The 20,839-nt window shown below is 37.5% G+C and overlaps 1 protein-coding gene across 1 annotated transcript; it reads right to left on the bottom strand.

Moving 5' to 3' along the window:
- Positions 1-1,273: 1,273 nt before the first annotated feature.
- On the bottom strand, positions 1,274-16,389 carry LOC114289519 (serine/threonine-protein kinase ATG1c). Its single transcript, XM_082891376.1, has 13 exons — positions 15,780-16,389; positions 14,178-14,298; positions 14,026-14,084; positions 11,818-11,882; positions 10,840-10,933; positions 10,673-10,753; positions 10,369-10,477; positions 4,897-4,966; positions 4,432-4,808; positions 3,955-4,319; positions 3,236-3,512; positions 2,212-2,282; positions 1,274-1,701 (listed from the first exon to the last, which is right to left on the bottom strand). The coding sequence occupies exons 1-13, from the start codon at positions 16,032-16,034 to the stop codon at positions 1,468-1,470; spliced, it is 2,178 nt and encodes a 725-aa protein (XP_082747502.1). The 5' UTR covers positions 16,035-16,389; the 3' UTR covers positions 1,274-1,467.
- Positions 16,390-20,839: the final 4,450 nt, after the last annotated feature.

A 20,839-nucleotide genomic window follows, 5' to 3' on the forward strand; every position in this document is an offset into this window, starting at 1 on the left:
AGAGAATATATAGATAAAAGAAATGAAATGAAAGAAGTTTAGCTTTGGAATAAAATCAAAATATAATGTTTAGATCTAGAATTTATTGAGCCACAAAAACATAAAAGAGAAAAGATAGATAAAAGAAAGGGTAAATTACACTGACTCCGCTTGAAGTTTGAAAAAAATACAGTAAGTCTTATAATTTTTGACGTAATTACGTTGGGATGCTTTAAAATTTTAATTCACATAATACCGAACTCTATTTTCATCAATAAAAAAATAATATTGCCATATATTTTACAATAATATATATATATATATATATATATATTGTTATTTATCCTTATATTTTCAATATAATTATATTAAAATTATGAAATTTATTATATTTTTTTCAAAGCCGTAGGGAGTCAATGTAATTTACCTTAAAAGGAATGAAGTGGGGAAAAAAATTCTTCCAAAAAATTAAGAAAATGAATTATTTATGAGGAAAATAAAATTTTGATTGGTTATACATAAAAATATAAATACATATTAAGTACATTAATCTCCTTTTAATTTTTTAATTGACAAATTTTAAAATCTAAACATTAACGATAAATTGATGGTTACATTTTGTTAATGAGCCAAAAAATAAATCTCTTATTTATTGAAGAAGAGTAATCCTATAAATGCCTAATCATTTTCTTTTTATTTTTCCATCCCACCACGCCTTCTGTTTTATTTTCACCAACAAAAATAAATAAAAAATAAAAAACAAACTAATATAAAACTTGTTTGACAAGCTATTTTAAAAAGAGTAAATATGTCAGTCACACCTTTTTACAATATTTATTATTGTTTGCTCACAATGAAAATGTCCCATATCACATGATGATGTGAGACTCACTCCCATTATAAGCGTTACAAAATTAATGTAAAATAAAATATGTTACTATAACAAACTTTATTAAATATTTGTTCTCACAAAATTTTTAACAAATACCTCACCCTCACCACTGCAAACACCACCATTGACACAAGTTCAAAATTGCAACCAAATTTTTTTTTGTTTTTAAAGGAAAATATTTTTCTAAAAAAGTTCGTCATAAAAAAATATTTTCTACTAAAAACAAACGGAACGTAGTTGACAACTCCATCCATTAAAATGGCATAATTAAAACAAAACAAGAGCCTCTTAATCTAGATTGTGTAGAGCATTAAGGTTAGCTCAACTAATTTCAATTTTCCAGCAAAGAGCCATCTGCAGTGAAATTATAAGATGGAATTTTTCATGATATAACCACTGCAATGAACACCTCAAAAGAAATCGCACAGTAATATTGAAAAAAATGAACAGTTTACCCTTGTGTAAAATTACAGAAAGGAGAATATTAACATCATCGGACCCCGCCCGCATACGGGTCAATTCCAACATCTCCCAGGTCACTCTAAAGAATAGCTGTACAAACAAATTATTATATACTGTAAAACAGAGCTAACCCATCAAGATGGTTGTTCCTCACATTTAAGAAGAGCCATCCTTTGAGACCTTGAATGGCTTTGCCTATTACTAAGGACATCAATGTAAGTGCGGAGTCTATAGCGGTCTGAATTTGTGAGAGAGAAGGGAGGATTCAGAATGAGGGATGGTGCTTCGACAAGAAGGAAGGCCAACAAACGCACTGCTTTCGAGTAGTAAACTGCTGCACTTTCCATGTCGCCCATGTACTCGTCAACCTGCCAAACATACAAAAGAGACAACAATCCTCAAAGGTGTTGCCAATTTATTTTTAACATCTATAAAATTAAAATAAATAAAAAAATATGCTGCTTGTTTGTCTGTCTTGTCAGAACTCAGAAGGTTTAGGAGAGAAGGAAATGAGAATGGCTTCTCTCCAGTTTGGACCCGAACGGGAGAGGTCCAGTCCTGACTCCCAAACACCAGATGGTGCCACGTCAGCATTCCAAAATGGGGAGAACCGATCTCAAAGGAAATTGGAATGCTCAAGCGAAGTCAAATACCTGGCATTTTAGGCATTTTCTTTTTCCCTCCAGAGAATGACAGAGTCTAAACATTACAAAAAATATATATATCCAGAAAACTAATAGTAGCAGAAATGATTGTATATGATGAGATCACTTGTAGATAACTAGAATTATAAATTATCTTGAATTTTATTGTACAGTGAAAAACAAAAAAAATCACCAACTAAATTGTCAGTCCAGGGGTGTAAAATAAGTACTTACAGCTCCATGTTTGCCCAAAGCAAGGGCAGATTGATATATTGTCTCCATTGCATCTGGCATCTCCATATTTCCTGAAAGCATGACAAAAAAAAAAACTAACAAAATAAATAAATGTATTAAGTATTTAGTTCCCTACAGACTTGAACCATGAAGACTATAGCTTTTATGTTCTGACAAACACATATAGAACTCCATTTTATGCATGTATGCATAAAAATTAAAATGTTTGCTGCCAATAAGGATCCAGGAGACACCCAAACTCGGCTATTAGAAGGAATACAAAAAATGGAAATACAGTCCCATCTTTCCTCATAAATACAGCTATCAAGTATGCTGATATTAAAACTCAAAATAAGAGCACACTCGGATTTGGGTCGCATCACTTCAACCAGAAGCAAAAGAAGGTAGGTACCACAAATAAAATTATTGTTCTCTTCTAGAGTTGTTTTGTGCTTTAATTTGCATGACAAACATTTATGTCCCTCCAATGCCTTCAAAAATGAAACATTGGAGTTGAAAGTTCATCAAAACTACTAGTCTAGAACATGAGCAAGAAAAATACAGGTATCAAATTAAGTGAGTTAAAAGGATGACAAAATGATACTATTTGATCAAACAGGATGCAAGTACACATGCAGTAATTGCTATATCGCCATCATCAATGATAGATCTAGGGCAGGTGTAGGGCGGTGATCGCATCTCCAAAAAATTTAAAAACTCTCTTATTATAGTAGCAATTATTTACAGGATTTTGCAACCCCAAAATTATAAGATTTTGCACCCCCGAATTAACTGTGAGTTTAAAAATAGTTTTCTAGTCAAGTTTTATCAACTATTGGTCCTCTAGCATATGCTGTGTTATTTGTTATATATACAGTTTTCTTGTATTTGTCCTTGTTTGCTACCATTCTTGTTTATGTCCTTAGGTCATTTAATTTGCTTATGCCCCTTATTTTGCATCCATTCTTGTTTGTTCATCCTCTAGGAATGGGAATATTATGACATCAAGACTTTAAAGCCATACCTGGCTCAATGACTTTGGCAAGTTCCTCGGCACTTTCAACTTCAAGAAGAAATTCCCTCTCAATCTGTGAGCAAATATCCTGCGGTCTTCGAGTGTTAGCACCACCAGGACTACCATGCTCCTTGTTAGTGCTCTCCCTCAATCTAGCCATCTCTTGTGTTGGGCTTCCTTCAATAGCTGACATGGCTTGGGTATGACAAATGTGAAGAGCTTGCTTCCATATTGCAAGAATTACAAGCTCAATAGAGAATGCTTCTAGTTGCCTACCTGCCACAATCTTTTCAGAGAACAGGAAACAATGTAATTATTTGAACTTCGAAGATATCAGAAATGTATGCAAGACAACAAAACCTGAACCAGCATATATGAATTCATGGCTACAAAAAAGAATACCATATGAAGATTCTAGTAACCGCTTGCAATGCACATTGCATACATGCACGGTGGTCTAGATTTAATATGTACCGAGACTCAGCACCGCCCAACTAGTAGATTAATTGGACGATGCTTTACGATTCACTCAGTACAGTTTGAAGTCAGTACAATGATTTATATCAAGACCCAATGCACATTGCATACATGCACAGGGTCTGCTGCATGATTGCATATTCACTCCACAGAGCACTCCTTTTCACTTTCCAACAAAAAATGGTGGAGGAAATTGCAAATAAATAAAAATAAAAATGTTTGATTGCACAAGTGGAGTTGCCATGAATTACCTTTTCATTTACTAATTCTGTGATGGCAGATACAAACCGCTGCAATGACTTAATCCTGGTCATGCAGTGAGCTGATGACTGCTCTAAAGCATCTCGTATATCCACGGATCCTTGTGAAGTCCCAGAAGGAACAGAGCTCTGACTGTCTAAGCTTCCAATGCAACCAACTCCACTGCCTGTTGCACCAATGATTTGCATTGGGGCACTTGACGTGGAGTTTACATTTTCAGATGCTTGATGGGGACTCTCTGACTTGCATGGCAAATGGCTGACCTTGGAAGCACTTGCCGAAGAAGACGATGCATCCATTTGGGATCCAGACACGAAAACATACTCAAGATCAATAAACTCCAATGAATCCAAAACTGTAGAATCCATGCACACAACAATAAAAAAGGATAAAGTTTAGGAAAACAGATTATGGACATAGATAAAAGAATATGGAATTAACATTTGGTTTATGGAAAATGAAGTTACCTCTCGAGCGCATGCTCATTGGTCTTTGGTCCATGGATTTGAGAGATTCTTTCAAATTTCCTTCTGAAGGTCTGTAGCTGTCAGGCCTAAAACCAGTATTTTCTGGGTTATGTGTAACATTACCAGACTTGGAAATAAGATCCGTGTCTTTTGAAGTGTTGAACACTTCCTTTCTATCAACTTTTGTATCAAGCAAAAAACCATATGTGCACTTCATAGAGGGCCTCCTAACAATGGATGGATTCCCATCATGAACACCAGAATCATCATCAAGACTGAAAGGTAAACAATCTTCTTGAGAACACTCTTCTGCATTCCTCACAGGTTTGTGTTCAGAAAAGGGAAAACCATCTATTATTCTCGGTGGCTGCCTATTCCTGCATTGCCAAATGAATTCCATAAATTTTGAGTATAGAATGAGAACCATAGCATATTGCTATCATGAAAATTCTTCGCCTCGATTACCTCAATTCATCTGGTTGCCCCAGAGACAGAAAAGGGTGGTTAAAAAACTCTTGAAATGTCAACCGTTCCACTGCAGATGCAAGATACAGAGAAAGATTAGAAAGGATTGGGTATGAGAGATGGTTGAATTGTTCATTTTGAATTATTCGGATTACTGATGATTCTTTTTGTCATTATTTCCTCACTTGTAGCATCTTATCTCATACCCATAATGTTTCTATCGCTTCCTCTCCTGTGGCACCCATATCTCAAATTTCAATTTTTTTAAGAAATTTCAGTGATTGGGTAGCTAATGAATTATCTTCTTTGTTAGCTATCCTTCATTTGTTTCTTTAAAGTGTGAAACTATTGATAAAAGAGTGTGAACTATTCATTCACCGGGGTTATCTCTTGTAAGTCTTTTTTGTGATAAGATTATTGATATATGTACTACTCTTTACTCCTCATAAGGTGATTTGTAGTTACTGTTGGTAAAAGTGCGGGGCGCACTTATAAACACAAAGGCCTCCTAGAACCTAGGCACAAAGCGCAAGTAAATGCCTGATTGAAGTAAAGCACATATTTTTAAAAAATAATATATAATGACAAAGAATTCATAGTATTTAATTAGAAAAAAGTGATTGAAAAAAAATCAAATAGCGATATATTTAGCTTTTAGCATAGCTCAATACCAACGATATGATTCGGAGAGAGACCTAATTGCCTTTTTCTCCTACGGTGGTGTGTCATGCATAGGACAGAAGAGGAGAGCATTGACCATTTATTCTTTCATTGCCTTGTGGCATTGACCTGACACAAACTTTTCCATATGATGGAACTGGATTGGGTAGCATTCTGTTGTATTCAAATGCTTCATTGATTACAGAGCATTTTGGCACCAATAAAAAGGCATAAGCTTTCGTAGTTGTGTTACTTGTGCTGTGTTTTGACAGATTTGGTCGGACAGGAATGCAAAAATTTTGTGAGGAAGTCTTATTTATCCACTTTTTGGGCTTCAGTTTCATCTCCTTTAAAGGGGATCCCTTTGTTTTTATTAGCAAAGATTGGAGAGCTGCATGTGATATGTAACTTTTGTTTCTTTGTATTTTCTTTTTGATGGACTTCTTGTCCTCTTTTTTTCCTGTATGGATTTCTCCTTGTTTCTTCCTTAATTATTTTTTTTTTTTTTGGTTCACAAGAGAGGGAGGGAGGGAGGGAGATGATTGAATTGTAGTTAATCTCATAACTGGAACCATTTAAAGATAAGCCGAATTTTCACAACTCTCTTGTTTCATTCCTTCACTTTATCTGTTAATAGTGAAAGCTGCAAAAAGACCAATAATTCACCTTCATTTAAAAATTTTTGTATCATGCCATTGTGAGAATATTGTGTATATATGTATATATGGTAATGTATTGTGATAGAGTGGGTGATTGTTTTTGTTTCCTTTTTAATCTTAGGGTTAGAAGTACTATATAATCAGCTGAATCATTGGTATTATGAGACAATTGAATATACAAAATACAAAAAACTTACACAGTATCAGACCCACGTTTGAAACCCTAGGCCTTGCCTTGATCATTCGAAGTTCTTTCTCTTCGTTCACGCTTGTCGTTCGAAGTCTTCCTTGGTCTTCTCCAAAGTCATGAAGGTCTTTCTAGGCTTCTCCAAAATCACGACAGCCCTCTCTGTTCTTCTCCGAAGTCACGACAAACTTCTCTGGTCTTCTCTGAAGTCGCAACAGACTTCTGGTGCTTGGTTTGAAGTCGCAACTCTGGTCTGGGTTTGAGGGATCTCTCTCTCTCTTGGGCAACCTCTACTTTGGCTCGACTTCTGGTTCTCTCTCTCTAGCTGTGTCGATCGAAGCTCTTCACCATTAGTCTCTAGTCTCTATTCTCTAATTTCAATCCACCAGTATTTGACCCTTCTGTCCCAACTTTGGGTTATTACAGCTTGACCCCTCAAATTTATTGGGTTATTACACTTTGCCCAATCAATTCCCTTCTCTTTTATTTCTGGTTCATTACAATGTCGGAAGATAAAATTCAGGCTATCAAGTGCAAATTTACAGGTGACAACTATGCTTATTGGTCTAGTATTCTGAGAAATTTTCTCGGTCAAAAAAAATAGAGATATATTTCTAGTACTGTTCCTTGTCCATCGGATCCAAAACAAGAAGGATATCTGACTTCCTGTGATACTTGGAATGATGATAATGCCAAAGTTTTGACCTGGTTCTGTGGATGACCGTATCAGGATGATGTTCTCTAAATACAGCACTGCCAAAGAGATGTAGGATTACTTACAGAGGGTTTTTTAGCAATCCAACTTTGCCAAACAATATGAGTAGGAAATAACTATTCACGGATCTCGTCAACGGGATCTGTCTATTCAGGATTTCTATATTGAGATGACAAGTCTCTGGGATCAGTTGGCTATTATGGAACCTTCCAGCCTCAAGGTTCTAGATGCTTATATTGAGTTTCGAGAGCAGGGTCGTTTAATGTAGTTCTTAACGACTCTCTTCCCTCGGTATGAGGCTATCCGTGGTGGCATCCTTCACCGGTCTCCTCTTCCCTTTGTGGATGCCATTGTTCGTGAGCTTCTCTCCGAGGAAACCCGTCTCAAAACAGCCAGTCAAACTCCGTCTCCATCTATCTTCCTAGCTCCTGCTCAACCTCCACTATTATCGACACCACCGATTCAAGCCACTGCAAAGCCCAAGAAAGGGCTCTTGGTTTCAGGTGAGTGTGTTTTCTACCATCAGAGGGGCCATTGAAAATACAATTGTCCCAAGAAGGGACGTCAACCACCTCAGACAAAGTTCCACGGTCCTACTCAGAGTATTTTCGGGCCTCCTACCACTTATGCAGCATCTACTCCTTCCAATCTTGACTTGGCTTCCTTAAGTGCTCAGATTGCTCAACTTCAGCAGATTATGTCTACCTCTCAGCCATCACCATTTGTCTCCGCTTTTACCTCTCTTCATTCAGGTTTGCTTAGGTCTTCCTCTGGTATCCCTTCTTCTCTCTGGCTTTTTGATTTTGGTGCCTCTCATCATATGACTCCTCATATTTCCCTACTCCAAAACTGTAGTCCCCTTCCTGTACCTATTACTATTAATACTGCTAATGGGTCTGGTATATTTGTTGTGTGTATTGGGTCTATCTTACCCTCTGTTATGTCTGTTGTTACTATGAGGAGACCTTTACACCTGTTGTATAGATGACTATTGTCTATACTTTGATTTCTGTTATTGATGTTCGTCATTAGCCCTTTTATTAGATGGATGTTAAGAATACTTTTCTTAATGGCCATCTCACTGAGGAGGTATACATGCGTCCTCCTCCTGGCTTTCCTCATTCCTCTGAACAGGTTTGTCATCTTCGACGTGCTCTGTATGGTTAGAAGCAATCTCCTCATTCTTGGTATGATCGCTTTCAGACATTTGTTACTGAGCTTGGGTTTCATCCTTGTGTCCACCTCTTAGCCATCACCATTTGTCTTTGCTCTTACCTCTCTTCATTCAAGTTTGCTTAGATCCTCCTCTGGTATCCCTTATTCTCTCTGGCCTTTTTTATTTTGGTGCCTCTCATCATATGACTTCTCATATTTCCTTACTCCAAAACTGTAGTCCCCTTCCTGTATCTATTACTATTAATACTGTTAATGGGTCTGGTATGTCTGTTGTGTGTATTAGGTCTATCTTACCCTCTGCCATGTTTGTTGTTACTATGAGGAGACCTTTGCACCTGTTGTGAAAATGAATACTGTCCATACTTTGATTTTTGTTACTGATGTTCATCATTGGCCCCTTTATCAGATGAATGTTAAGAATACTTTTCTTAATGGTCATCTCGCTGAGGAGGTATACATGCGTCCTCCTCCTGGCCTTTCTCATTCCTCTAGACAGGTTTGTCATCTTCGGCGTGCTCTGTATGGTTAGAAGCAATCTCCTCGTACTTCGTATGATCGCTTTCAGAAAGTTGTTACTAAACTTGGGTTCCATCCTTGTGCCCACAAATCTGCCTTGTTTAGTCAGATAAACTAAGCAATCCACAAGCTTGCGATATAAAGTGGGATCATCCAGAGAGACACCATCAACAGTGTTGAGCTTCACATTAAGCTTAATGGGGGTATCAAAAATTTTAGTGTCAGTAAGACCGCCACAGTGAATAACCTCATTGGCATACTTAGCCTGAGACAGAAAGTAGCTCTTGGGAGAAAAAGTCATCTCAATACCAAGAAAATACTGCAAGGGTCCCAAATCCTTCATTTCAAAAGTGCTGCTTGACCTCAGAGATAGCAGAAGAGTTAAAGCTAGTGATGATCATATTATTTACATACAGTAATAAAGCAACAAAACTAGCAAAGGTGTAGAGGTGCCTATATTGTTCGTGTGGTTAGCTAGTTTGTTTCTGCTCCTCACTCTACACATTGGGCTACTTTGGATCGGATTTTTTGCTATCTTCGCAATACTATCTTCCAAGGCTTGATGTTATCGTCTACTTCTTCCTTGGAGTTAGTGGCCTATGCTGATGCTGATTGAGCTGGCAATGTTATCCATCGTAGGTCCGCTTCTGGTTTTTATATGTTTCTTGGTGATTTCTTGATCTTTTGAAAAACTAAGAAACAAACTGTTGTTACCCGTTCCACTGCCGAAGTTGAGTACCGTGCTATGACTCATGCTACTGCTAAAGTTGTTTGCCTTCGCTGTCTTCTCTCTAACTTGGGCATTCCTCAGTCTTCTTCGACCTCTCTCTATTGTGACAACCGCATTGCTATTCAGATTGCACATAACACTGTCTTTGATAAGTAGACCAAGCACATTGAGATTAATTGTCACTTTATCCGTCAATATCTGCAATCTGGCTCTATCTCGCTTACTTTCGTGTCTTCGTCTCTGCAACTTGTTGACTTCTTTACCAAGACTCACATCACTACAAGGTTTCAATTTCTTCTCAGTGTTTTCTACTAAAACACCTTGAGTTTGAGCTAAAATGTGAGAATATTGTGTATATATGTATATATGGCAGTGTATTGTGAGAGAATGGGTGATTGTTTTCGTTTCCTTATTAGTCTTAGGATTAGGAGTACATCGTTTCCCTTTTGGTCTTAGGGCTATGAGTACTATATAATGAGTTGTATCCTTTGTATTATGAGACAATTGAATATACAGAATACAGAAAACTTACAATCATAACTATGAACCCATATACATTACAAAATGCCAATAGTAGCATTATCATGACACATTTTGCCCACCATACCTTTAAATACAACAGAAAGGTAAAAAGTAAGCCTTTAGCATATTAATACATAGCATAGATTGTTTCTAGGTATGCAAAGTGACATATCCAATGACTAATGTCTTTTTCTTGTGCTATGAATTAAAAATAAATTTTAAACAAAAAAAAAAGAAAAGTTCCAGATTAGAAACTAACTATCCAGGCCATTGTGATCTTATATGTATCAAAAATCAAGATGAATACCTGGATTACGGCGTAGCAATTTTCGACACAAATCTATGCAGTCAGAACTTAAATCCTTTTTATCCAGAGGAAAATTCAATTCGGTTGATTTCACGATGTTCTGGAGCAGCTGTGCAACACATAAGACGAAAATATTTTAGTTCAAGGTGACAATGCATCAAAAATTACTGATATAATCTAAGTCAAACTCAAAGAATTCTTACAAAGCCTGGTGACATCATAGCTCAGTACATCACTAAATTATGGAAAAACTTGAGTGCTACATGAAATCACTTAGGCATGCTACTAATAAAGATAACTAAACCTGTATTTGATTGCTTCCTGTAAATGGGGTTTTCCCCGTTGCAAGCTGAAACAAAATGGCACCAACACTCCAGAGATCTGCCTGCGTTTTCAGTTCAAGGTTAAAAGGATAAGGTATACAAAACAAAAATTGTTGAAGTGCTTGTATAAGGAAAAAGTGAATGTCACCTTTGCATCATACTTCTGAAGTTGCATTATTTCTGGAGCCATGTAAAGTGGTGAACCACACAAGGTTTCAGCAAGGCCTAAAGGTTGAAGGGTTCTGCCAAAAGAAAAGTTTAATTTTTTAACTTTGGACTTTTGAGACTTGAATGGAAGAATTTCGGGAAAATCTTCTAAACTTAGGCATTTTCTAATTAGATATACAAGGCATGCAGAGAATTTTATCTTCTGAATCATAGAAAAAATATATGGATCAATAAAAATTACCTTTTTAAAATAGAGAATTTTGAGCAGAGATTAATTGTAGTGCATCATTCCAATGGAAAAAATATAGGGTAAATTACGAATACCACCCCATGAGGTTTATGATAACTATAGACTGTCCCTCTGGTTTAAGAAATTACAAATATCCCTTATCAGAGTTTGTCTTTTAAGGAAGTGAACAGAAAGAATTAACTAATTACTCCAACATCAGTAGAAAATAACCCAACCAACATTATCTCCTTCCCCCCTCACCCAAACCCCTCCGTCTCCAACCCCCACCCTCAGCGTCCCTCCCTCACCCCTCCCTCAGTAAGTACATAATATCAATTTATTATTCTCTTTATTGTCTAGAAAGGGTGCTCGCCTTACAAGGGCCCGCCCACTTTTTGCTGTCCAACCTTGGAATCAAATAGGGGGCCTGGAACAAAAATTCACGGAAAGGAGAGTTTTGAATACATGGCCTTCAACAACTTAAAACTAGAGAAGTATTTTAAAAGCCCTCAAAGTGAAAGATGTCTGTAAATGGGTCAGTAGGTGAACCATCAAATGTATTGACTAATAAATCTTCTTTCAAAAGAAGGTTAATGAGAGAGAGAGAGAGAGGTAAAATCGAAGGAAAATTAAATTTAACATTTCAGATATTCCTAAAGAATTTATTTTTTATTTTTAAAAAAGGCCTTATAGGTAAGAAGGAATATATGATGTTGATGACAATTTTACCTTGCAAATCCAAAATCTGCAATCTTCAGGACTGCATTGTCATCATGTGTGGACAGAAGGAGATTCTGTTGTACAAATGATACGCATTATGATGATATATAAAAATGACGCATACACACATACAAAGAATTACAAAGATACTGTTATATTCTAAACAAATTCCTTTGCAATCAGAAATTTCCCCCATCATTCTTTGAAGAACTGAAAATCATTAACCCACTTCAGTTCCAATTCTTATCTTCATTTTTTTTACTTTCTTTACTCACTTTGTTTATTCAACTATCTCTAATCCTAGATGCCCCATGCAAAAAATTCAACAAAATGCATTTTGATTCCTAATTAAGAGAGACAAGATTGAAGTGCTCAGATACACAAGCACCAAGATATGCAAGTTGATGAAAGCAAGTTTTTTGAGAGATGCTCTTAAACACTGGTGGCTTCATTAATAAAAAGTCAAGTAGAAGCTTTCACAAAGAATAAGGCCCATCATGTTCTATAGGAACAATTCTATCCAAAATCAAAATTGTCAACAAAGCTTTAACCATTTGCTTTGCACAACACAATTTTATGACTTTCACCCTTTGAATTGTAGACCTTTGCAAGTGGTCTGAATCCCTTTAGCTATGCATGTTCCAAGTTCCAACTCCTCCCTTCCCCAAAGAAAAAAGGCAATGAAAGGTCTTTATGACTCCTCTCAACGTGACAGCAAAACACCATGGAGTACCACACTCATTACAAATAATGTTTATCCTAGTATTATTCTTTTAGGTTTTACTTGGGCAATTTGGATAACTTGTAAAAGTCAGCTATTTGGCGGGACAAAATGTCAAACTCGTGACCATAACCTGATCCTTAAAACCTCCAGTTACTCTTTTCATCACATAGAATTTGAAATTATGAAACATAAAGACATATTTTGGACCAATAGCACTACAGGAAAAACCACAACCAAGGAAGCTCAAACCTGGGAATGCTTAACTATATCCAGGAAAAGAAGGCAGATTTTCTCTCTTCACACACACACATTCATGTCCTGAATTTTGATTCTTGACTCTGAGAACATAATGCGAAGAGCATGCCAGAAACACGTGCATAACAGAGCATGGACATCAGGCCCATATGCGTATGCCAGATTCACGTTTACAATAGTCCCTCCTTCTGAAACATCTTTCATGTAAAGGCTAAGGCCTGATTTGGGAAGACTAAATAAGTGTACTTTTTGACTTTTTATGAAATATGAGTTGGGTTTGAGTTGGGTTTGAAGTGATGTGTTAGAGAGGTGATGTGACTTAAATAATATGATGTGACTTAAATAGGATAGTGACTTTTTGACTTTTTGTCTTTTTTCAATCATGCCAAACTTGGCCTAAATCTGCGCAAGATATACCTTCATCCCCCCCCCCCCCTCCCCCGGAAAAAAAAATAAATAAAAATGAATAAAATCTAGAGTCAAGCCCTGGCCCAGTTTTAGTAATATAAGCTACTATTTCACCAGGGGGAGAAAACGGGTCACATAATAAATAAATGCCCAGTTCAGGTAATATATGCTCCTAATTCACCAGGGGTAGAAAAAGGTGACATAATAGATTAACTGTAGATGTAAGCTTATCATGATTGCACATACACTTTTCCCCGTTCTAATGAATATTTTTTTCAAAACCATCAAACTTGTCTCCAAGATTCATAAGCCAAAAAGACCAATAAACACAACCCATATCTTTCCTTTCTTCTAATGCCATTCTATCTATTGCCTAGATAGAAAATAGCTTCCATGCCCATTCTCCTCAGCATCAAACAAAAACATTTTGCATGCTTTAGATTTTGCTCAAACATTCTCCCAAAGCTTTTCAGAAATGATTCATAAATTCAACATAGTGATAGTTAAGGCAACTCCACATATGATCATAACTGCTATACTTTGGGTCCACCCTTGTGACATTCGCTCTATCTTTCCAACCTTTTAAGAGGTTTAGTCAACTAATTGCCAACATGCTAACAGTGTTGTTGCTATCATTTTTATAAGATTGAAAAAAATCTTTTAAAAAACAAAATTCTTTGCACATACTTTTTGTTTCCAACATAAATATATAGGTAAGCGGCAGGCAGTTAGATGGGAATTTCCAGATTCGTCTAAGTCATGCCAGTCACCAATTTATGCAATATATATACCAAATACCAATGCATAAAATAGGAAAGATAATAGCATACCTGTGGCTTTAGATCTCGATGTATAAAGTTATTCTCACGGAGGATTTGTAGACCAGCCGCTGCATAATTCATAATCTAGTACCATTAGTAACAGCTCATTGAAGATGTGAAAAAACTAAACAACGAGGAAAGAAAAAAAAAATTCAATGTACCTAGCTGCTGCATAAAGTGCTTTGCTGTGCTTTCTGGAACTCTTCCTCGGCGTTGATGAATATACATATAAAGATCACCCCCTCTACAATATTCCAATACAAGATGTATTCTTCCAGGTTCCTAATTGACAAATACATCAGACTTGATTTGAAACAAATAAAGTGAAGCAAAATTGAAAGATTTCAAACTGCCTCCTAGGGTGAGGGCCCTACCATAAATTATTGCCATGCAGAACTTATATAAAAAATAAAAAAAATAAAAAATTAAATTTACACATGAAATCAGGTAAGACGAATTAGACACTCATAAATACTACACAAGCAAAGCACACCCAGTCATCAGACTGCACAAATGTAATTACCATATCTTAAATGCGTAGAGTCTCCTGTGTAATCGAATGAAACTTAATAAAAAAAAAAATTCTTCTATAGTAATATCAGTTTTGACAACAAAAACACATACAGACAAAATCTTACACAATCTAACCAATTCTGCTGCCCCAATCAAATGGCAGAAACTTAGGAATAAATATCATTAAATTAAAAGTGCAGCGTACAAGCTACACCAGTTCCCTCATGTCTCTTTAACTGAGCTTAAACAAACTCTTCAGCTCAGCCAGACTGTGCCTTTTCAAAGCGAAAAAATTGATGACATCAAATATAAACCCAGAGTTTTATCTTTTTCTCTTCTATTATCTGTCTCACCAGTTTGCCACCCCACCCATTTTACCCCTTAACCACTGCAAAAACATTGATATGAGCTTTTTTCCATTTCTTGAAAGTTTATAATACTTACTTATTTCCCAGTCACTTTATTACTAGTATCTCTCTATCTCATTCACTCTAATTAAGCAAGTATATCAACTTCTATAATGTTGAGGTTTCAATTTCTTGGAAATCCAATAACTCAAAGAAAATAGAAAATTTCATATGCTTTCTCTTTGACCCAGTTTGATCAGCAACACAAGTAGTCTAAAAATTAGTCTCCCATGCTGCTTCATTAATCCAACATTTAACAGCTACCATTCAAGTTGAGATTTTTTATTACTAGAAAACCAAATAACATAACTATTTCCCTATGAATTTCACAGAAACCAAACAGAAGATCAAACTAAATCTCTCTCTTCTACCTGTATCACCAGTTGCCACCTCACCCATTCTACCCATTAACCACTGCAAAAACATTGATATGAGCTTTTTTCCATTTCTTGAAAGTTTACAATACTTATTTCCTAGTCACTTTATTACTAGTCTCACTCTATCTCATTCACTCTAATCAAGCAATTATATCAACTGACATATAATGTTAAGGTTTCAATTTCTCGAAAATCCAATAACTTAAAAAAGAATGAAAATTTCAATCGCTTCTCTTTTACCCAGTTTGATCAGCAAGACAAAAAATCTAAAAGCTAGTCTCCTACTCTGCTTCATTAGTCCAACATTCAACAGCTACATGAAATCAAGGTGAGACCAAATAACATAACTCTTTTTTCCTATGAATAATTTCTCAGCAACCAAACAGGAGATCAAAAACTAAGACTCTCTTCTTCATTCATTCATTCTAATACCAAAAACTGCATATACATATATACATACATATACCTCGATGATGTCGTGCAAGCGAATGATGTTAGGATGGTCAATCTGCTTCAAGATATCAATCTCAGACATGAGAGACTCTTGCAATTTCTTGCTCAATTTTTCCGTGACGATCTCTTTTATCGCTACCTCCGTACCATGAACCCTGTGCCTCGCGTGCCACACCACCGAGAACGAGCCCGAACCAATCTGTTTCCCCACCATGTACTCACCAACGCACCTCCCTCCTCCTCCTCCTCTGCTCGTCGATTGAGCCATTACGAAAAATCCAAACAAGCCCTTAAGAAAATTCAAAACTCAAAATTCAAAACCCTAGCTAGAAATTTGAAGGACCAAAGGCCAATTCAAGCTCCAAATTCGATCGAAACGGCTAAAATTTAATTTTTTGATTTTTTAAATTGGAATTTTTGGGGGGGGTTTTGAGGGGATTGATCGTTTGGGCTTAGATGAGATGGGAATGGTGGAGTGTATGGAGTTGAGTTATGATATAGTAGTATTAATGGAAGGTTGTTTGGTTCTGATGAATGAAGTGATGACGATGGTATTATCGGATTAATTACCTTGATTATGGATAATACTATTAATAACAATAATAATTTAGGGATTTTGGTTTTTTTAACTTGTCATATGCGGGAAAAATTTTAAAAAATATACAATTCTAATTTAAATTAAAAAATATACAATTCTAAATTAATTAATTAATTTAAATTTGTTCACATAATTCGAGAATTGGTAGGTTTATCGTTTGGTCCGACGAAGGTCTTGTTTATCATAACTTAAAAAATTTTAAAAATCACTATCCTATTTAAGTTATATCATCTTATTTAAATCACATCACCTCTCTACCACATCACTTCAAACACAATTCATACCCAACTCATATTTCACCAATCCATACCTAACTCATATTTCATAAAAAAATCAAAAAGTATATTTATTTAGATCATCTCAAACCATTCATAAAATTTGAATAATACTATATGTATCAATTAGTATATTAATTAATGTATTAATAAATGATGTCACATAATTTTAGAGTTTTTGATATTTATAATTTGTATAACGGTGGTGCTTGTAGACGTGCCCGAACGTCCTGGCCCTTATGGACGAGATTTGGTGCGAAATCCGGTTTGTTCATTAGCATACTACAGTTCGGACTCAAATGTCACGATTCTGAATCTAGTCTCGCAAAATGTAATGCAAGACCGATAAATCACCAAAGAGTCCAAATCCGGCAAATCGTTTTGGAAAACTGATTTTTGTAAAAAAGTGTCAAACATGGACTGCTTTGCCAGATATAGAGTCGCCACCTAAATGCTTTATTTTTGGGAATTTAAGAAACTCTGACTTGTGTCTAAGGCCACGTGTCCGTCATCACCAAAGTTGCCTCGGCTCGGGAACTTAGGTATGAGAAGGGAAGGTCATGCAATGAGCACCCCCGCTCGCCCGATCAAAGATCGGCCTTTACTAACATGATATTTTGTTTTTGAAAACACAAGTGTTCTTAGTTCGGTTTATTAGCTAGAATTACTATGTGATGTGCACAGCATACAAGTATAGACTAGATCGCCTAAGTTGGAACAAAACATCTCGGTGCCGTTTGGTAACACTTCCGTTTTCAATTTTCTGTTTATATTTACAAAAATTTTAAAACCTCAAATAAAAACTTGTTTTGTAAAATTTTTGATTTATAAATCGGTGGTCTCAGTTTATAAATTTGGCCAAAAAATGAAAACACAAAAAATGTGTTTCCATTTTGAGTTTTGAAGTTTTTTTTTTTTACCACCCAACACTAGCCACCAACCGCCACCATTTTCCACCACCGTCTTCTGCCACTACCACCTACCACTCACCCCCCACCACCACCATCCGCCGCCACCACCCACCTGCCACCCACTCGCCACCACCACCCATCCCTCGCCGCCGCAGTCGCCACCACCACCACGACCATCACCCACCACCCACCTGCCACCCACTCGCCACCACCACCCACCCCTTGCCGCCGTCGCCACCACCACCACGACCATCACCCACCACCCACCACCCACCACCACCACCCACTCGCTACCACCTACCACTCACCACCGTCACTCACCCACCCACCCCCACCACCACTACCACCACCCGCCTCCACCCACTACCCACCACCACTCGCCACCCACCTGCCACCACCACCACCACCACCCACCACCCGCCACCACCACCTACTCGCTACCACCCACCCGCCACCGTCACCCATCCACCCACCACCCGCCATCCGCTACCCACCTGCGACCACCACCCGTCGCCACCACCGCCGCCACCCATTCGCTATCACCTGCCACCGTCACCCACCCATCCACCCACCACTACCACGTGCTACTTACCCGCCACCACCACCCACCAGCCATCCGCCACTCACCTGCCACTTTCACCCACCACCCGCTACCACCACCCACTCACTACCACCCACCACCCGCCACCCGCCACCGTCACTCACCCACCCACCCGCCACCACACCGCCATCCGCCACCCACCACCCGCTACCACCCACTTGCTACCACTCGCCACCGTCACCCACCCACCCACCACTACCACCCACCCGCCAACACCCACCACCACCAACTACCCACCACCCACCGTCACCACTTTCCACCACCGTCTTCTGCCGTCACTTGCAACCACTTGTCATTTCTCACTTTTTTTAAATTTTTTTAAATATTTTGTCAATTACCAAACGCGTTTGTAGTTTATGTTTTTTTAAAAATAAACAAAAAATTAACAAAAATCAGTTTATAAAATTTTTGTAAATATAAACTGAAAACGTAAACGTTACCAAACACATTTGTTTGTTTGAAAATGATTTGAAGGTGCTACTCGCAAGTAGGCTAAGACGTGGATTTGCCACCCTCAGGTGGGCTTAGAAAACATGATTTTGCCGCCCTCAAGTGGGCTTAAAACTCGCATTTCGATGAATTGTTCTAATTCAAATAATCCAACATTCACCCACAAGCATTTAGGCAGTTATATCAGTTAAGCAAATAGCCTCATAGCAAGCGTGCTATCATGGCAACACTCACACTCATGCAAGATGCTAAAGCATAAAAACTTACCTAGTACTCTGAGCCAAAACAAAAACTAGTTAGAAATCATGCATGATCCTAGTTATGTTAAGATGTCTAATGCAACACATGCAAAATGCAACTAGAAATAGGCTTGGCTATTCTAAAATGGCATATGAGATGCAACTTGATAATCATGTATTCAAGTAAGAATTGAAATACAATGCGGTTAGTATGATACGCCGAGCCCGGTGCATGCAATACAAATGAATGGATGCAAACATGCGAGCATAGGAATGCTAATCAAAACATGACCTAGAACTAACCATCGTAAACGGTTAAGTAAAAAGGAGAAAGACGTGGGGTTGGAAGACATTCACAAACTCACGCACACTTATTACAAAATTCGCCCTCTCGACGGAGGGTCCGAATAAATAATACGAACCAACTAATTAACTAACTATTCTAGCTAATTAATTATTACAAAACTCTTAACTAATTAAGCAAATTAATTAAGTTATAAAACAGTTAAAGCGGCCTCAAAAAGAGGGACAAATGCATGCTCAATAGGCTTCGCTCCGAAATCCGTTGCCATGCCCCATGTTCCCTCTGTTTGCACACTTATTCACCTCTGAAAACTGTGAAAATCTCTGTGATGCTTCTGAACCACCTCATGGACATGCTGAGAGGCCATCGGCCAAAAGATAGGGCCATCGGCCAAGAGAAAATGGTCATCGACCAATTTCTATGCTATCAGCCAAATATTGTTAGCCAATCGGCACACTGGATAGTCGATCGGCCATCTCTTCCTGCAAACTGTTTCTTTTGCTGCAGCAGAGCACAAACAGAGGCATGGTAATATATTTGCAAGAAAATATTGTGCAATTACACCCTTATCATGTTTGAAGCTCAAAGGAGTGTAATGCTCGACTCTCGCGCCATCAATCACGCACTCCGATACATGATGGCCAAAGAGGCCGAGTTGCACAATTCAATGTGAATGAAATGCATGAACATACACAAATGCCTAAACCTCTATCATGTTTGATCAAGAGGTAAGGCATGCAAACACAATGCAATGCAGCAAGCATGCAAAATGCCATGCAATGCAACATGATTGACTTATCAAAACTAATGGCATGCCAACTCAATGCAATGTAACCTAAGCATGCAAGCAAAGCTAATGCAACATGAGTATGCCAACAACAATGTCGTGCAATGCAACTAGCATACAACAACATGCAAAGATAAGCATATTAGACCAATGTAATGCATGCATGATTAACTTAACAAAGTAACACAAGCAGGCGAATATGAGGCCATATAACACGAATGCAACAACATGCAATGCAATAGGCATGCAACAACATGCAAACCACATACTCAATGGACTTAAACTAAAAATGGACAGACCTCGGCCATGCCCAAATCAATGGCCATTAACACCAAAACTAAGGCACCAAAAGGCAAGACATGCATGCACACATATTGGTCCATAAGCTAGGCAACAATGCATAACCCTTAGAGACACTCAAAGGGTGAAAGAAGTGGAAGCATGGCAAGTCTATATGCTCTTAAATGTCATGGTAAATGATGCCAAATCATATACATGTCACAAATTAAGCATGCTATGGTGCTCAAAACTCAAAGCTAGCAAGGCCAATTGCACTACAGCTATGCAATATAAGAACCATATGGCAAGTACAACCAAAAATAGTCGTAAAGTATGCCAAAATAATGCTAAAACATGCATGGAGTAAAGCCAAAACAAACTAGCATGAAGGGTCAAAACATCAAGTAAGCTAGGCCAATGTGCATGATTACACTACACCTACCAAAACCAAGCATAAGATGACTTTACCAACAAAAATTAGAGTTATATCATGGCAAAATAGGACCAAATACACACTGAAGTCATAGCTCACAAGCTTAGGCAAGATGGCATACGCAATGGCTCATGTTTAAGGCATAAGACACTAACTCTCCAAAGCATTGAAAGAGTGACAAAAGTGAGTGTATGGC

Source organism: Camellia sinensis, chromosome 10 (assembly GCF_055761805.1).
Source record: "Camellia sinensis isolate YWXY chromosome 10, ASM5576180v1, whole genome shotgun sequence".
Classification (NCBI taxonomy): domain Eukaryota; kingdom Viridiplantae; phylum Streptophyta; class Magnoliopsida; order Ericales; family Theaceae; genus Camellia; species Camellia sinensis.

Bases quoted from the DNA above. Each gene is read 5' to 3' on its own strand.
- LOC114289519 (XM_082891376.1), bottom strand. From the start codon at position 16,034: ATGGCTCAATCGACGAGCAGAGGAGGAGGAGGAGGGAGGTGCGTTGGT. The intron at 14,085-14,177 runs GTACATTGAATT...TGAATTATGCAG, and splicing joins GCACTTTATGCAGCAGCTAG to CGGCTGGTCTACAAATCCTC. The intron at 1,702-2,211 runs GTAAGTACTTAT...TATGTTTGGCAG, and splicing joins CTTTGGGCAAACATGGAGCT to GTTGACGAGTACATGGGCGA.